General features: G+C 44.0%; 1 protein-coding gene across 1 annotated transcript in view; it reads right to left on the bottom strand.

Moving 5' to 3' along the window:
* The window catches only part of LOC143803750 (cytochrome P450 2F2-like), an 84018-nt gene extending 68194 nt beyond the window's left edge, over positions 1–15824 (bottom strand). Inside the window, exons 1-2 of the mRNA XM_077281523.1 lie at positions 15821–15824; positions 10158–10351 (exon numbers count right to left, since the gene is read on the bottom strand). Of these exons, the coding sequence (XP_077137638.1) occupies positions 10158–10351; positions 15821–15824 (198 nt within the window). The remainder of the gene's footprint in view (positions 1–10157; positions 10352–15820) is intronic.
* Positions 15825–16098: the final 274 nt, after the last annotated feature.

The raw sequence follows: 16098 nt of genomic DNA, 5'->3' as shown, positions 1-16098 counted from the left end.
AAAAAGGTGATTCATGCTCGGAAACCCTCCAATGTGGCTGAGTTACAACAATTCTGCAAAGATGAGTGGGCCAAAATCCTCCAAAGCATTGAAAAAGACTCATTGCCAGCTTTCGCAAATGCTTGATTGCAGTTGTTGTTGCTATGGGTGGCCCAACTAGTTATTAGGTTTAGGGGCAATCACCTTTTCACACAGGGCCCTGTAAGTTTGGATTTCTTTTTCCCTTAATAATAAAGAAGGCCTTCATTTAAAGGCTGCATTTTATGTTTACTTGTGTTTTCTTTGTCTAATATTTCAATTTGTTTGGTGATCTGAAACATTTAAGTGTGACAAACATGCAAAAGAATATGAAATCAAGAAGGGGGCAAACACTTTTTCACACCACTGAAAGGCTTAGGTAACTCATCAATCAGTAGCCATACTTTTTTATGACTTATGTTTACGCTATCACTAATGATCTAGTGTAGCCACCACAGGGTACACAAAATCTACAAAAGATAAAAAGAAGCACGTAAAGCATCACCTATCGCAATATAAGAAATGGACAAAAATTAAGAAAAACTAACTTTATGTCATTGTTCCAAGTGTACAATAACTGAATGCCCTTGAAAGTAACAGAGCCAACTGCTGTCGACAAATCCTTTCTGGAACAGAGAGGTTTAACGAAAGAGAAAAAAATCTGCTGTACTGGTGCTGTAGCTCAATTAGTCCAGTGTCTTCAGTGGATGAGGGAGACTCGTATTAACTTGTGACGTAGCAAAGATTTACAAACCCACATTATTTATTCTATAAAACCCCTGGAACAAGTAAAAAAAGGATGCGTTTCAGAGCCAACTCGGCTTCTTCATCAGGTGTATACAGATTTAGCATTATAGAGGTTGTCCACTCTTTACATTGATGGCCTATCCTTAGGATATGTCATCAATATCTGATTGGTGGGGTTGTGTAAGCCTGTAATATTGTTTTGTAAGTTGACATTTGATGTAACATACTGTGCTCTTATCCTGGATGACTAGTGATATTTGTTAATATGCTAATTATACATTGTCCATGCCAGTCAGTTGGATGGCATTCAAAACAGAGGAGAAAAATCTATGCATTCATAGATTCAGCCATGACATCCAAACATCCAAAGGACCAGAGACAGGACAGCAGCCAAAGATGTCCAGAACATCCAGAGACTCTACAGGACTTCAGCCAAGACATCATGGCTCCATCACGAGGAACACAAATTTGTCATTCTACAGGATGCCAGCTTAGGGGACCTCAGCCCCGGCTGGAAGAATACAGATCGGCTGCATTGACTTTGTGATTCCATGGATACGTTTTGAGAAAGCCAGGATTGGGACCTGCCAGTCGTCTGGCTCCGTGGAGATGTTCGAAGAAGCCAGGTTGTGATCCTCCGATCAAATGGCCTTGTACCTGAATGGACTGTCATCTTCCTAAGCTTGTCATTATCTTCTCTCTGTTAGTACCACAGGTGGGGTAGTCGACCCTGGAAGATGAAGCTAGATTGTGACCCTCCAGTCAACTGGCCCTTATACCTGAATGAACTGTCATCTTCCTACACTTGTCATTACTTCCTCTCTCTGTGTGTGACACAGGTGGGGTAATCAGCCCTGGAAGATCTGAAGTAACAGCTGCTATTATCCCGGCGAGTCAGCAGAAGGGTGAGACTCTGTAATGTGCACCATCTTGGGTACTGTTCTGGGACTGTTCTATGTGTTATCTGCCTGTTTTGTGGTTCAATAAAGTATTGCCACACTGTTTTACCCTCACCATGTGTTGTCTGAGTAGCATTATGCCCAGGTTAAAAGGAGAGCGGGCATTCGGTGGGACGATCCCTGGTCCATGCAGTTTTGGGCGCCTGCTGACCCCCCGTGTCTCCACAACAGCTTCTATTAAAAAAATGATGGTGGTACTAATCAATCTAATTTATTGTAATATGGTTTTGTTGCTCCAAGTAAAAGATGCTCTTTATCACGAAGAATGTGGATGATGTGTGACTAAGATTAGACTGTTCTGCAACCATCCATCACACTGTGCCCCCCCTGGGTGTTAGTAACCAACACACTTTCTGTGCCTTGTTTGAGAAGAAATGAAAACTACTCTTTTCCCATACAGGCAACCACCATAAAAATAACTAATAAAATCAAAGATTGACCAAGGCCCTGACTCATAGAGGATGCAGTGTACGGCAGTTTTAATCACTATTTATTTAATATGCAGTATTATGTGGCATTGATATGTCAGTATTTTCTCTATGCCTTTTTTAAGGAAGAATTATTTAGATTTTACTTAACTTTGGGAACAACATGGTAGTCATAAGAATGCTGCACTGTATATAGCAGTTTTATTTTGACACTCTACAGCAGTATTATGTCTGTTAATAGAAAACTGTCTTAGGTTATGTGCACACATCTTAATTCCAAGGCTTTTCTAAGCAAATCAGCTTCAGGAAAAAGTTGTCTGTGATTTCCTGAAGCTGCTTTGCCGGCGGTCTTGCTGTTTTTTTACAGCCTTTGCTCCATACTTTCAGCCATAAGCCACATTCACGCTATCAGTATTTGCTCAGTATTTTACATCAATATTTATAAGCCAAAACCAGGAGTGGGTGAACAATGCAGAAGTGGTGACGTGTTTCCAATAAGGATATAAAATACTGACCAAATACTGAAAGTATGATCGTGGCCATAGGAAGTGATTGACATCCATTTTGTGCTGTTTTCTTAGGCCACATGCACACCTTCAGTATTTGGTCAGTATTTTAACTCCGTAGTTGTAAGCCAAAACCAGGAGCGGGTGATAAATACAGAAGTGTGTTTCTATTATACTTTTTCTCTGATTGTTCCACTCCTGGTTTTGACTTACAAATACGGATGTAAAATACTGAATGTGTGAACGTGGCCTTAGGCCAGGGGGACGAAGGATTAAGATCCGAAACGCGCGTCGGGGTGCGCTATTACGGGACGTGGATGACCCTGGCATTAAGGTAGATTGCGTATATTTCCCTCTTATTTACACAGTGCACTTTAGTTGTTTTTTTGTGGGGCTCCTGCAATAGCCTGACGGCAGGCAGCACTCTGCACTTTGCACTTCACAGTGTTGCATATGTGGACACACAGATACGCGGTGCTGAATTACACATAGGCTGACACATAAGGCACGTTCTTTGTACTTGCCACTTGCACATTTTATATTGCAGTTGCACACATACGTGGGATATGATTATATCAATCTGGTTATAGTAATAAACACCAATAGATGATATACTGCATATGTGATATAAATATCCTCTCATGTATGGTTATTATTTTTTTATATATATCACACCTTGTTGCGGTTGTTTTATTTATTTATTTTTTTATTTTTTGGTTGATTACACTTTATTAGAGGGATGCACTACCTGTATATGTAGATATATATAAATATAATCTGGGTCAGCCTCTACCATCTATTTCTAATATTGATTTTAATTTATTGTTTCTTGTCCTGTTGTGCGCACAATTTTGTTATACTTAATTGCCAATTATATATAATAAAGGCATTTTATAATTATTCCCTGCTTGGTGGTTTTCTGGGTATCTCTATATATTGGTTGTGGTTGTCCTTTCCCCTGCCTGTGTATGTGTATCCTCCCACAAATACATGACAGCACACCTCTGCTCACACAGCCTCTGAAGCATGTGCAGTGTGGAGTTCCAGCTTGTTGCAACGTCTATTATTAGGCGGTGCTGGGGAAGATTCAGCGATCGCTCATGGTTAAGCATACGGCTGGAGTGGACGGGCGACCGGCGGATGTGCGAGCAAAGTCTGCGCACCTTCAGGAGCAGGGCTGGTAAATCAGGGTAATTCTTGAGGAAGCACTGCACCACAAGGTTCAAGGTGTAAGCCAGGCAAGGTATGTGTTTCATTTCGGAAAGGGCTATGGCAGCCATAAAATTCCTTCCGTTATCACTGACTACCTTGCCTGCCTCAAGATGTACACTGCCCAGCCATGACTGAGTTTCTTGCTGCAAGTACTCGGCCAGTACTTCCGCGGTGTGTCTGTTGTCGCCCAAACACTTCATTTGCAGCACAGCCTGCTGATGCTTACCACTAGCTGTTCCATAATGGGACACCACGGGTGCAACACTGGCAGCTGCGGATGGAGTGTTCGTGCGACTGAGCTCTGTGGACAAGCTTTCGCTTCTGGAGGAGGAGGAGGAGGTGCAAATGCCTACAGCCAACTGTTTCCTAGACTGTGGGCTAGGCAGAACTGTGCCACTATGGCTGTCCCATGTGGACCCTGCATCCAACACATTAACCCAGTGTGCCGTGATGGACACGTAACGTCCCTTGCCATGCCTACTGGTCCATGCATCAGTTGTGAGGTGCGCCTTTCTACTCACCGATTGCCTCAGTGCATGGACAATGCGTTCTTTGATATGTTGGTGAAGTGCTGGGATGGCTTTTCTCGCAAAGAAGTGTCGACTGGGTAGGTCATAGCATGGTACTGCGTAGGCCATCAGGGCTTTGAAAGCTTCGCTTTCAACCAACCGGTAGGGCATCATCTCTAACGAGATTAGTCGAGCAATATAGCCGTTCAAACCCTGTGTACGCGGATGAGAGGAAGAGTACTTTCTTTTCCTATCGAGAGTCTCTTGTAGGCTGAGCTGGACTGGAGAGCTGCATATGGTGGAACTAGCGGGGGTGGTGGACATGGCAGATTGAGAGAGGCTTGGTGATGGTATTCTTGATGTGGGCCTACCTACAGTGTTTCCAACCAAGAACCTTGTGATTCCCTGACTGCTTTGGCCTTGCGACAATACCTCCACATTTGTTACTGGTGGTGTCATAACCGGTGGGCTTCCAGTGAGGGAAGCAATGTTGCGTTGCTGACTAACTTCAATTTGAGCAGGTGCATCAATGGTACGGGAAGTTTGGTAGTTAGTCCATGCTTCCAAGTGCCTGCTGGTTAGATGTCTACGCATGCACGTTGTATTTAAACTTTGTAGATTCTTCCCTCTGCTAAAGGTCTTGGAGCATTTATTACATATAACTTTGGACTGATCATTCGGATCTTGGTTAAAAAATTGCCACACTGCACTCGTCCTACTATGGAATACCTTTTCAGTGCTACTGTCACCGGATTGCAACGCTGTCCTACATCTGTTGTGGTTTTTGACACACGTTTTGGGCCTGATGCAGGCCTGCCAGATGAAAGCTGTTGCGATGTTGATGCCTGCTGCGGCTCATCCTCCTCAGCTTCAGAGCTACTGCCAGTGGCACCCTGTTCCCCCAATGGCTGCCAATCGGGGTCAACAACTGGGTCATTTATCACCTCCTTTTCAATGTCCTGTGCACCTTCCTCTGTGTCACCGTGTAAGGTGCTATAGCGTTCGGGACGGGGCACCATAGTCTCATCAGGGTCAGATTCTGGCTGAGTACACTGCTAGGGCAATGTTGTGATCTGAGTCAATGGAACAGCATAATAATCTAGCTGTGGCTGTGCATCTGTGCACTCCATGTCCGATTCATCTTGTAATGGGCTGTGAACTATTTCCCTTTCTAACCCTGGCACAGTATGTGTAAAGAGCTCCATGGAGTAAACTGTAGTGTTGCCTGCTGAATCCTTCACTTTTGCTTTGGGTGAAGGACACAAGGAAGCGACTTGTTCCTGACCGTGAGCATCCACTGACGACTCGCTGCTTTTAAATTTGCAACTTTCGGAAGAGGAGGCGAAAGAGCTAGAGGCTGAGTCAGCAAGGAAAGCCAAAACTTTTTCCTGCTGCTCCGGCTTTAAAAGCGGTTTTCCTACTCCCAAAAAAGGAAGCCTTCGAGGCCTTGTGTAGCCAGACGATGACGCTGGCTCAACAACTCGAGCCTTAGGTGCTATTTTTCTTTTCCCACTACCACCAGATGCTCCACCACCACCACCATCATTACCAGCTGGCAATGACCACACACGGCCACGACCTCTTCCACCAGATTTCCTCATTCTTAGGAAAATGTAACCAAACTAACAACCGTTATATGGTACTGTAAAACAAGGTAGAAGGTGTATGTAAGTGCAGCGCCCCAGAGTCCTGGTCATTGCAGTATTGTCGCTCTTCCACCAGGGGGAGTGATGGTACGTCTGATGGTACTAAAGGAGTTCACCTGACCAGGTATCACAGTCACACACTACACTTCACACTCCGGCCACCAGGGGGAGCAAAAGGTTCTATCTATTAGGCCACTCCTCACACTTGGGTAAAACTGGGGGCTGGATAGGAAGCTAGTCAGAAAGCTACCTGGGTTCGACCCAGAGAAGACCTGTCAGGCAGACAGAGGGAGAAAAAGGAACATCAGAGCTGCAAACAGAGGTCCCTGTCAGGGGTGGGATCCTGACAGAGACATAGCAAGAGATAGAACGTTACGGAGCTGAGCCTGCACCTCATTGCGGCAGCATCCTAAGAAAGGACAAGAAGCGAGGTGTATTGTGGAGAAGTGAGAAACGAGATCACAGCACAAGGAGATAATACCAGGAGGAGTCCTGCCTTAAGATCGGCAACATCCTTCTGAGGCGCGTAGCCGGTGGCCGGAACACCAAGGGAGAAATAGGCTCTACGCATTACTTCAAACTACGGCAGGACAGTTAATTCCAAGTTGGCTGGCCAACCTTTAACCTAATGAAGACAACAGAGGCAAATTGTGGGAGAGGGGCGTCTCTAGGGTCCCTATAAAATAGCTCCAGGCCTACCCCGTCATACGGGTCATCCTATCCATACCATCTGGGGGACGGAGAGAGAAAATATCAGAAACATACACGACAGTTGTGAGGACTATCCCGTGGTGCTCAGCAGGGAAGTACTACAACACACAGGCGCTAGTAGGAAGGCTACTGATTTCCACCTGCAAAGGGAACTCTGGATGTGCCTTCGGACCGGCCGGATTCAGCCATCCCTGTTAGCAGTGCTCTGGATGGTGGATGCTGAAGTTTACAGTAAAAGGTAAAGAGACTGCAACCCTGTGTCCTCGTTATTTACTGCGACCTACACCATCATCATCTACCTTACTGGGAAGCCCTGGGGACATACTTCACCTGTGGGAAGGTATTCCATCTAGCTGCCATAACATTACCCCAGTGGACCCCTAAGCAGCGTCGGTCATCCTGACCGAACACCACAGGTGGCATCACGAACACTTGACAAACTACCACCTTTGATTGGGCGCCCCTTAGCAGGGCCACGGACCGGGTCGGGCCACCGTGACATCCCCAGAACCGAGACAGAGGGACCTGGTACTGAGTACCCCACTGCCCTGCGCCTGGAGGCGATCCATAAACTTGTTGTGAATTTAAATTTCCCTTTCTATATGTGTGGGGGACTGCTGCAAAATTCAGGCCCACTGTATTACACTACACAGTATAAGTGGCAGAAAGTGACTGGCAGATATACGCCAAACAGGACTGACGCAGATGCACTTAGTCGCAATGTAAATCTCCCTTTTTATGTGTGGGAGACAGCAGAAAAATCAGGCCAACTGTATTACACTACACAGTTTGAGTGGCAGAAAGTGGCTGGCAGATATGCCACAAACAGGACTGACGCAGATGCACTCAGTGGCAATATAAATCTCCCTTTTTATGTGTGGGAGAATGCAGAAAAAATCAGGCCCACTGTATTACACTACACAGTTTGAGTGGCAGAATGTGGCTGGCAGATATACGCCAAACAGGACTGACGCAGATGCACTCAGTGGCAATATAAATCTCCCTTTTTTATGTGTGGGAGAATGCAGGAAAAAATCATGCCCACTGTATTACTCTACACAGTTTGAGTGGCAGAAAGTGGCTGGCAGATATGCCACAAACAGGACTGACGCAGATGCACTCAGTGGCAATATAAATCTCCCTTTTTATGTGTGGGAGACAGCAGAAAAATCAGGCCCACTGTATTATACTACACAGTTTGAGTGGCAGAAAGTGGCTGGCAGATATGCCACAAACAGGACTCACGCAGATGCATTCAGTGGCAATATAAATCTCCCTTTTTATGTGTGGGAGAATGCAGAAAAAAATCAGGCCCACTGTATTACACTACACAGTTTGAGTGGCAGAATGTGGCTGGCAGATATACGCCAAACAGGACTAACGCAGATGCACTTAGTGGCAATATAAATCTCCCTTTTTATGTGTGGGAGAATGCAGGAAAAAATCAGGCCCACTGTATTACACTACACAGTTTGAGTGGCAGAAAGTGGCTGGAAGATCAAAATATACAAGGGCTCTAGTAGAATTTCATTCTCCCTACAATGATCAAAGGACAAGTATGGCAGCAATAAAAAGGACTGCTGCACACAAGAGTGTGGACAAAGAAACAAGAGAACTGTGCAGAAAGAAGCAACAGGATTTTTGCTTTGAAAAAAGCAGTTGGTTTGCACAGCGGCGTACAAACAGCAATGCAGCTATCAGGGAGCCTTATAAGCTACAGAGCTGATGCACAGAAATCTAGCCTCCACTGTCCCTGCAAAGAAAAGGTGGTGTTGGACAGTGGAAATCGCTACAGCACAAGCAGTTTGGGGGTTAATCTTCCCTCCCTAACTATTTCCCTTCTTCTGACGAAGCTGCAGCAACCTCTCCCTATGCTCAGATCGGCAGCAGTAAGATGGCGGTCGGCGTGCACGCCCCTTTATAGCCCCTGTGACGCCGCAGAAAGCAAACCAATCACTGTCATGCCCTTCTCTAAGATGGTGGGGACCGAGACCTATGTCATCACGCTGCCCAAACTCTGCGTCCACCTTCATTGGCTGAGAAATGGCGCTTAAAGCGTCATACAAAACGCGACTTTGGCGCGAAGATCGCCGACCGCATGGCCGATCCCACGCTGGGATCTGGTCGGGTTTCACGAAACCCGACTTTGCCGAAAGTCGGCGATTTTTGAAAATGTCCGATCCGTTTTGCTCAACCCTAGTGGTGGTGCACAATCTTGCTGGAAAAACTCATTGAATGTGCCATCTTCAGTGCACAAAGAGGGCAACACATCATCATGATGGTCGTTGTGGGCCAGTTGAATGGCCATCAAGGTCTCCCGATCTGCCCCCCCTTAGACTTTTATCTTTGGGGTCATCTGAAGGCAATTGTCTATGCTGTGAAGATACGAGATTTGCAGCATCTGAAACAACGGACACTGGAAGCCTGTGCTAGCATTTCTTCTACAGTGTTACTATCAGTGTTTCAAGAGTGGCAGAAGAGGGTTGCATTGACAATCCAACACAATGGGCAGCACTTTAAACACATTTTATAAGTGGTCATAAACTTGTAAATAACTCATGAAAGAATAAAGTTACGTTAAAACCAAGCACACCATTTTTTTCCTGTGAAATTCTCAATAAGTTTGATGTCACATGACCCTCTTTCCATTGGGAAAAATAAAGTTGGATCCAAAATGGCCAACTTCAAAATGGCCGCCATGGTCACCACCCATCTTGAAAAGTTTTCCCCCTCCCATATACTAATGTGCCACAAACAGGAAGTTGATATCACCAACCATTTCCATTTTATTTAGTTGTATCCATGTAAATGGCCCACCCTGTACTGATATACTTAGGTGTGGATTACATGAGTTTTTGATGTGTGGACACACACTAAAAATGCGTGTGCATTTTTTAACCTCTGGATTTTCCGCATATAATGCAAGTCGATGGGAAAAATATGTTCATAAAACTCAGCATACCCGCAAGCGAAATTGACATGTTGCGGATTTGAAGCACACACCGTGGGTCAGTTGGTGCTGAGTAAGAAAAAAAGCACAGTGGGCATGAGATGACTATAAATCCTGTCCACTCTGCTGGAACTGTAAGACGTGGCTTGGAAATGTAGAAGAGAAGTAACAAAAGACTGAACATGTGCACAGCAATGTTGCTTATACATAGGTAAATTTTTTGTGATTTTGCAACACTTTTTCAGGCAAATTTCAGGCTGAATGCGTCTGAAACAGGCATCATGTGCATATAGCATTTAAATGGCAAAATGGAGTGATCTACTTTGCTTATTACCCATGACCCATCTTCTAGTAAAACATAAACTGAAGATGCATATGATGACACAACAAAAATATATCAACGCATAAATCCCTTGTGTAGAAGTGACATAAACTGATGACACCAGGGAACGAGAACAACAGGTCGCTTACCTTACTCTGCAGCTTGGGAATCTTGACTCCTCTCTTTTCGGGAATACTTTCTGAATAAACAATATTTGGCTTTAAGTAATCTTCAGCTCTAGAAGTCACATGAATCTGCTGAGAGCCAGGAACTCTTGGATGAGATGCAAATTTCTCCCAAAATGAATACCAGACCAAGGGTTTTGTAGCCGTCTCATCCAGGCCTGATATATTATACTACTTGAGGTTATTCGAAGACTCCAAATGTTCAGTTGGAAACTTCTGAATTTTGGTTTTCATTAAATTATTAATCTCAAGAACAATAGATATCCAGCTCCATAAGAAGCTGGCCGTGTCCTACAGTATACAATGTTTTGGAGGGTTATAAACAATCAGGTTCTTCAGATATAAGCCCTATATATTCCAAGTGTGGCCTGGATTCACGTTCTGCAAGTCAGCTGAGCCAGTGTGCTAAACAGTTATTCCCAAAATATTGAAGAATTTCCTATCCATTGCATAGGGGATAACTTGCTAATTGCTGGGGGTCTCAGTCTTGAGACCTGAAGTGCCCGCTAGGGGCTAGGGGTACTCGGTACCGGGCCAGTTCTTTAAGGGATTTGTCAAGGTGGCAGTGACCCGGTCCGTGGCCCTGAGTGTCCAATACAAGGGGAATAAAGTTTATGAAAGTGTTCGTGACGCCACCTGTGGTATTCAGTCAGGGATAACCGACGCTGCTTAAAGGGGTCCTCTGGGGTGATGGTTCTGCAGCAGGGATGGTATGACTTCCCACAGGTAAAGCTTAGTTCCAAGGGCTCCCAGTGTAGAAGGCAAGGATGACAGACGGTGTAGTGCCAGAAAGAATTAGAGGACACAAGGTTGCAGTCTCTTTACCTTTTACTGGTGATGAAAAGCAGCCACAGTCCAGGGTACGGATCACAGGTGACAGTGCGGTTGGCCAGCCTGGAAGCGATTCAGAGATTCCCCTAGCCAGGTGGGGTTGGAAGCCTTCCTTTCTGCACTGTGTTGCAGTTCCTTGCTACCTATGGCTTCACACAAGGTCCTCACTTTCTCTCTGTCCTTTTTGGTATGACACTACCCGCATGGCAGGCAACTCGAGCCTTTTTACAGGTGTCTCTAAGATGACTCTAGGCTCTATGTGTTGCTGTGCCTTCAGGTGTAATAGTGGACAGGCGACTTGCAATCTCATGCCCACCGGTTTCTGCTGTGGGGCATACAGTTACCCCCACAACCTCGGTCTTCCAGACACCGGTTTCATGCGCTTCAGAGTGGAGGAAGCTCAGTCGCAGCTCCCCTCCAGCTCTTCACTTCTCCTTTGCTCCTTCCTCCTTCACACTCTCTACAAACTGTTCTGTTCCTCTCTTTCCTTTCCAGGAGCTGCAGAATCACAGGTCTGCATGGCTCCAGCTTTCCTCACAGGAGCTGCAGATCCTCACGTCTGCATGGCCCCACTCTCTTCCTGACTCTCCCTAACTCTTCCTCTAGCCAGAATATATAAAGGGGAGCCACCCACAAACTTGATCAGAGCTCCTCCTTCTGGCCTGGAGTCAGAACTATGTTGTATGTATGTGTTTACCTGTTAAAGTGATCTTTCCTCATTTCCAGGCATGGCATCACCATCCCCATGAGGAAGGCAATACCACTGTGACAGCCGAACTCCTGGGGTGTCACAGACCCCCATCGCAGAGTCGTATTTTTAAAGGCGAGTAACTGAGCATGCTCAACCTTAGTTGCATTCATTTTCTATAGCACTTAGCAACCCCATAAATAATAAATACAGCATGCGCTCCTCCTCTCAGTTGATCATGCGCACCTTCACTCAATTCTAACAGGGATAAAAATGCTCCATTCTGCAGATCATTGGGTACCCACTGTAATTGGACCCCCACTGATCTATAAACTATCACCTTCCCTGTGGATAGCAGATTTCTTTTCACTAGAAAACCCCTTTAATATTTTGGTAATAGCCTATTAGGTTGAAATGAGCTGTGCATGGCCATTATGTGCATGGCCATTATTGGCAGGGTGCACCCAGGGTAACAGACTCAATAACTTTTTAGGTTATGGTTTAAAAGAATTTCATATTTTGGTCATACTGCATGTTGGACATACATTTTTGGCTGTGTCTGTATGAGCAAGGGAACACAGTTTTTTCATTTTATGGTGAATTTTATGCAAACACTGCAGAGCACTTTCATGTGGGTACAATGTTACCCATATGGTGCTAGTTCAGTATTCATGTTTTATTTTATTGCCAACTTGTGACATTATTTTGGGCACCTTGAGATACCATTATTGAGCAAAGTACAGCAGCATTTTGGGGGCATTAAATGGCTCTATTATATGTTCCATTTCACAATTTTACCTGTATATCTAATAAAACTATTAGGCTGTGTTCACATTAGCTTTTATCAGTGACTCCTGTGTTTTTAAAGAGAGTTCTTCACCCTCAAAACTCTATTTACACAACTTATGTAGTCCTATTTGGGACTTAGATCCTATAAAACTCATACCTGTAGTATAGATTTCCTTTCTTTAGTTGTACAGTAAAACCGATTTATTGCATTGGCAAATGAGGGTTCCTCGGTGCATCCTTGAAGTGGGAAAGGGTTTATGTGCCATTCCATGGCATGCTGATTTATGGCTGATTTTTGGCACATAACGGCACATATGTCCTCGGCCATGGCAAAGGTGCACCAAGGAGCCCTCATTTGCAATAAAACTGTTTTGCCTGTCCAAAACAAAATAGTAAAAAAATGTGTTTTATAGAAGATAAGGAAAAATGAGAATGATGAGTGTAGCCATCCCTGAGAAATACACAAGTGCAAAGGGTTAACACTGTTTTCCGGATTGCAAAATGATCAAGAGAAGAACAAGTGAAACAGAAGTAAATAAATTGGATATTGCCCTGTGGATGTGACTGCTATCCAGTGTAGTTTAATAGGCAAATATAGATCAGTGCCTCCGGAGCAGGTGTGGGGTGTGTTACTGACGCCATGTGCTCAGGTGTGCTCTATGTAGTGGAAATATCTTTAGGGTATGTTCCAGTACACCGTGCATATCTTTGAATCTACAACTTTTAAGTCTTAGAATGAAGAGTTATTTTATGCCTCTGAAGAAAAAGGCAGCTATAGAAACTTTTAATTCCATCATTGAGATGGAAGCCTCTAACGTCACGGGACAGATCAATTTATGACAATGGCGTCGTCCATCCAATTTGAACTTTAAAGGGAGGCAAGACCTTATGTCCCTTATGGATGGTAGGGACACCGTGATAAAACCTGCAGATAATGTGGTGCCATGGTAGTCATGGATCAGGTTGCTTATACAGAGCAAATTATGACTGAACTCCACAACAGAGAGGTTTATCTACCGGTCCCATTATTAGAGATAAAATTAAGAGCCCATGGATTTCTTTTTATTACATGATACCTTCTACCTTCAAACACAAGGTACAGCAATGGGGTTCAACACAACCCCCCCCCATGCTGATTGTTTATTGGCATAATTTGATCATAGATATTTCCTACTACAACCACAACATCATATCACCACCGATGCCCACATTCTCATGATGTCTGTTCCACATACTCTCCTATTCAGTCTCATCTTGAAGATTCTTGTCCAATTTTTCTTTATGTATTCATTAGTCTGAAGAAGGTCCTATTGTTGGACCAAAACATTACATTTATTTGGATTGCGGTTCCAATAAAGAATTAATTATTTTAATTGCACAATTGAAGTGCCAAATTCCTTTTTATATTTGAAATATGAAGTGGTGTCCTATCCGAGTATCCAGAACACAGAGTGACATATATCCTTCTTCTATAAGATCAAAAACTCAATTCAAAACTGATCTATATGTGGGTGTCTGAATATGACGGTTACATATTGCTAAATCCTACCCAGAGGTGCATTACACGGTATCTGTTTTATCTGCCTTAGTCTGTTACATAATGCTAGAATTATTATGCAGATTTTCAAAGCTGCATGTAAGGGGGTTTACAAGCAAATATTCAAACAGCATAAAAACGTTAAAGCTGGCTAGAGACATATCTGTGCTCGTCTCCCCATTGACACAAATCTATATATACAGTATGCAGTGGATTGAATCATATATTGCCTATAGATGGATACAAAGTACACACTCCCCTTGAGAAAGCACGTGAGCGAAACGCGCGTCAGGGCATTTGCGGTGGTGTCTGTGACTTAGCACATCATACCATGGGTAAGCACTGATCTTGCAACAACTTCACCTGTATGACCCAATTGAACTATTTTTGCAATTTACTTTAGACACATTCATGAAATGTCCACTGGCAACTACATTGCATATGGTGATGAAAATAAACCAACAGAAATAACATGGACCTCACACACAACGTGTGCAGGTGTAGACAGGTAATTATCTCTACCAATGTATGTGTCAAGGAACAATAACGTATACTCCGAATAATTCAATATTAAACAAAAAAAGGGAGTTCTATATGGATATAAAAATATTTATTTTTATTGTAACAATTATTAAAAGACATAAAATAGTCCAAAAAATGTAACAGTACAATAGTGGAAGGAAGGAGACCCTAGTACAAAAACATCCGAGTCACAGGCAAAAAAAAGGTAAAAAACACCATGGTATATCTACATAAATAAGCACCAATGTCAGCAAATACAAGCATGGTATGGGTATTTTACATAGTACTAATGTCCATGTGGACATACACTCACCGGCCACTTTATTAGGTACACCTGTCCAACTTCTTGTTAACACTTAATTTCTAATCAGCCAATCACATGGCGGCAACTCAGTGCATTTAGGCATGTAGACATGGTCAAGACAATCTCCTGCAGTTCAAACCGAGCATCAGTATGGGGAAGAAAGGTGATTTGAGTGCCTTTGAACGTGGCATGGTTGTTGGTGCCAGAAGGGCTGGTCTGAGTATTTCAGAAACTGCTGATCTACTGGGATTTTCACGCACAACCATCTCTAGGGTTTACAGAGAATGGTCCGAAAAAGAAAAAAAATCCAGTGAGCGGCAGTTCTGTGGGCGGAAATGCCTTGTTGATGCCAGAGGTCAGAGGAGAATTGCCAGACTGGTTCGAGCTGATAGAAAGGCAACAGTGACTCAAATCGCCACCCGTTACAACCAAGGTAGGCCTAAGAGCATCTCTGAACGCACAGTGCGTCGAACTTTGAGGCAGATGGGCTACAGCAGCAGAAGACCACACCGGGTACCACTCCTTTCAGCTAAGAACAGGAAACTGAGGCTACAATTTGTACAAGCTCATCGAAATTGGACAGTAGAAGATTGGAAAAACGTTGCTTGGTCTGATGAGTCTCGATTTCTGCTGCGACATTCGGATGGTAGGGTCAGAATTTGGCGTAAACAACATGAAAGCATGGATCCATCCTGCCTTGTATGGAGCATCTTTGGGATGTGCAGCCGATAAATCTGCGGCAACTGTGTGATGCCATCATGTCAATATGGACCAAAATCTCTGAGGAATGCTTCCAGCACCTTGTTGAATCTATGCCACGAAGAATTGAGGCAGTTCTGAAGGCAAAAGGGGGTCCAACCCGTTACTAGCATGGTGTACCTAATAAAGTGGCCGGTGAGTGTATATCTACCATACTTGAACCAGTTGTAGTGCAAGTCTGATGCAAAATTGCTTACCCATGGTGAAGTAGTTGTTTGCCTGGGGCTCTGAATACCCCCTAAATTCAGAGTATTCAGAGCCCCAGGCAAACAACTAGTTCACCATGGGTAAGCAATTTTGCATCAGACTTGCACTACAACTGGTTCAAGTATGGTAGATATATGTCCACATGGACATTAGTACTATGTAAAATACCCATACCATGCTTGTATTTGCTGACATTGGTGCTTATTTATGTAGATATACCATGGTGTTTTTTACCTTTTTTTTTTGCCTGTGACTCGGATGTTTTTGT

The sequence above is a fragment of the Ranitomeya variabilis genome, chromosome 2, assembly GCF_051348905.1.
Source record: "Ranitomeya variabilis isolate aRanVar5 chromosome 2, aRanVar5.hap1, whole genome shotgun sequence".
In the NCBI taxonomy this organism is placed as follows: Eukaryota; Metazoa; Chordata; class Amphibia; order Anura; family Dendrobatidae; genus Ranitomeya; species Ranitomeya variabilis.
The sequence above is the reverse complement of the archived record's forward strand: the minus strand, read 5'-3'. Positions and strand labels throughout refer to the sequence as shown.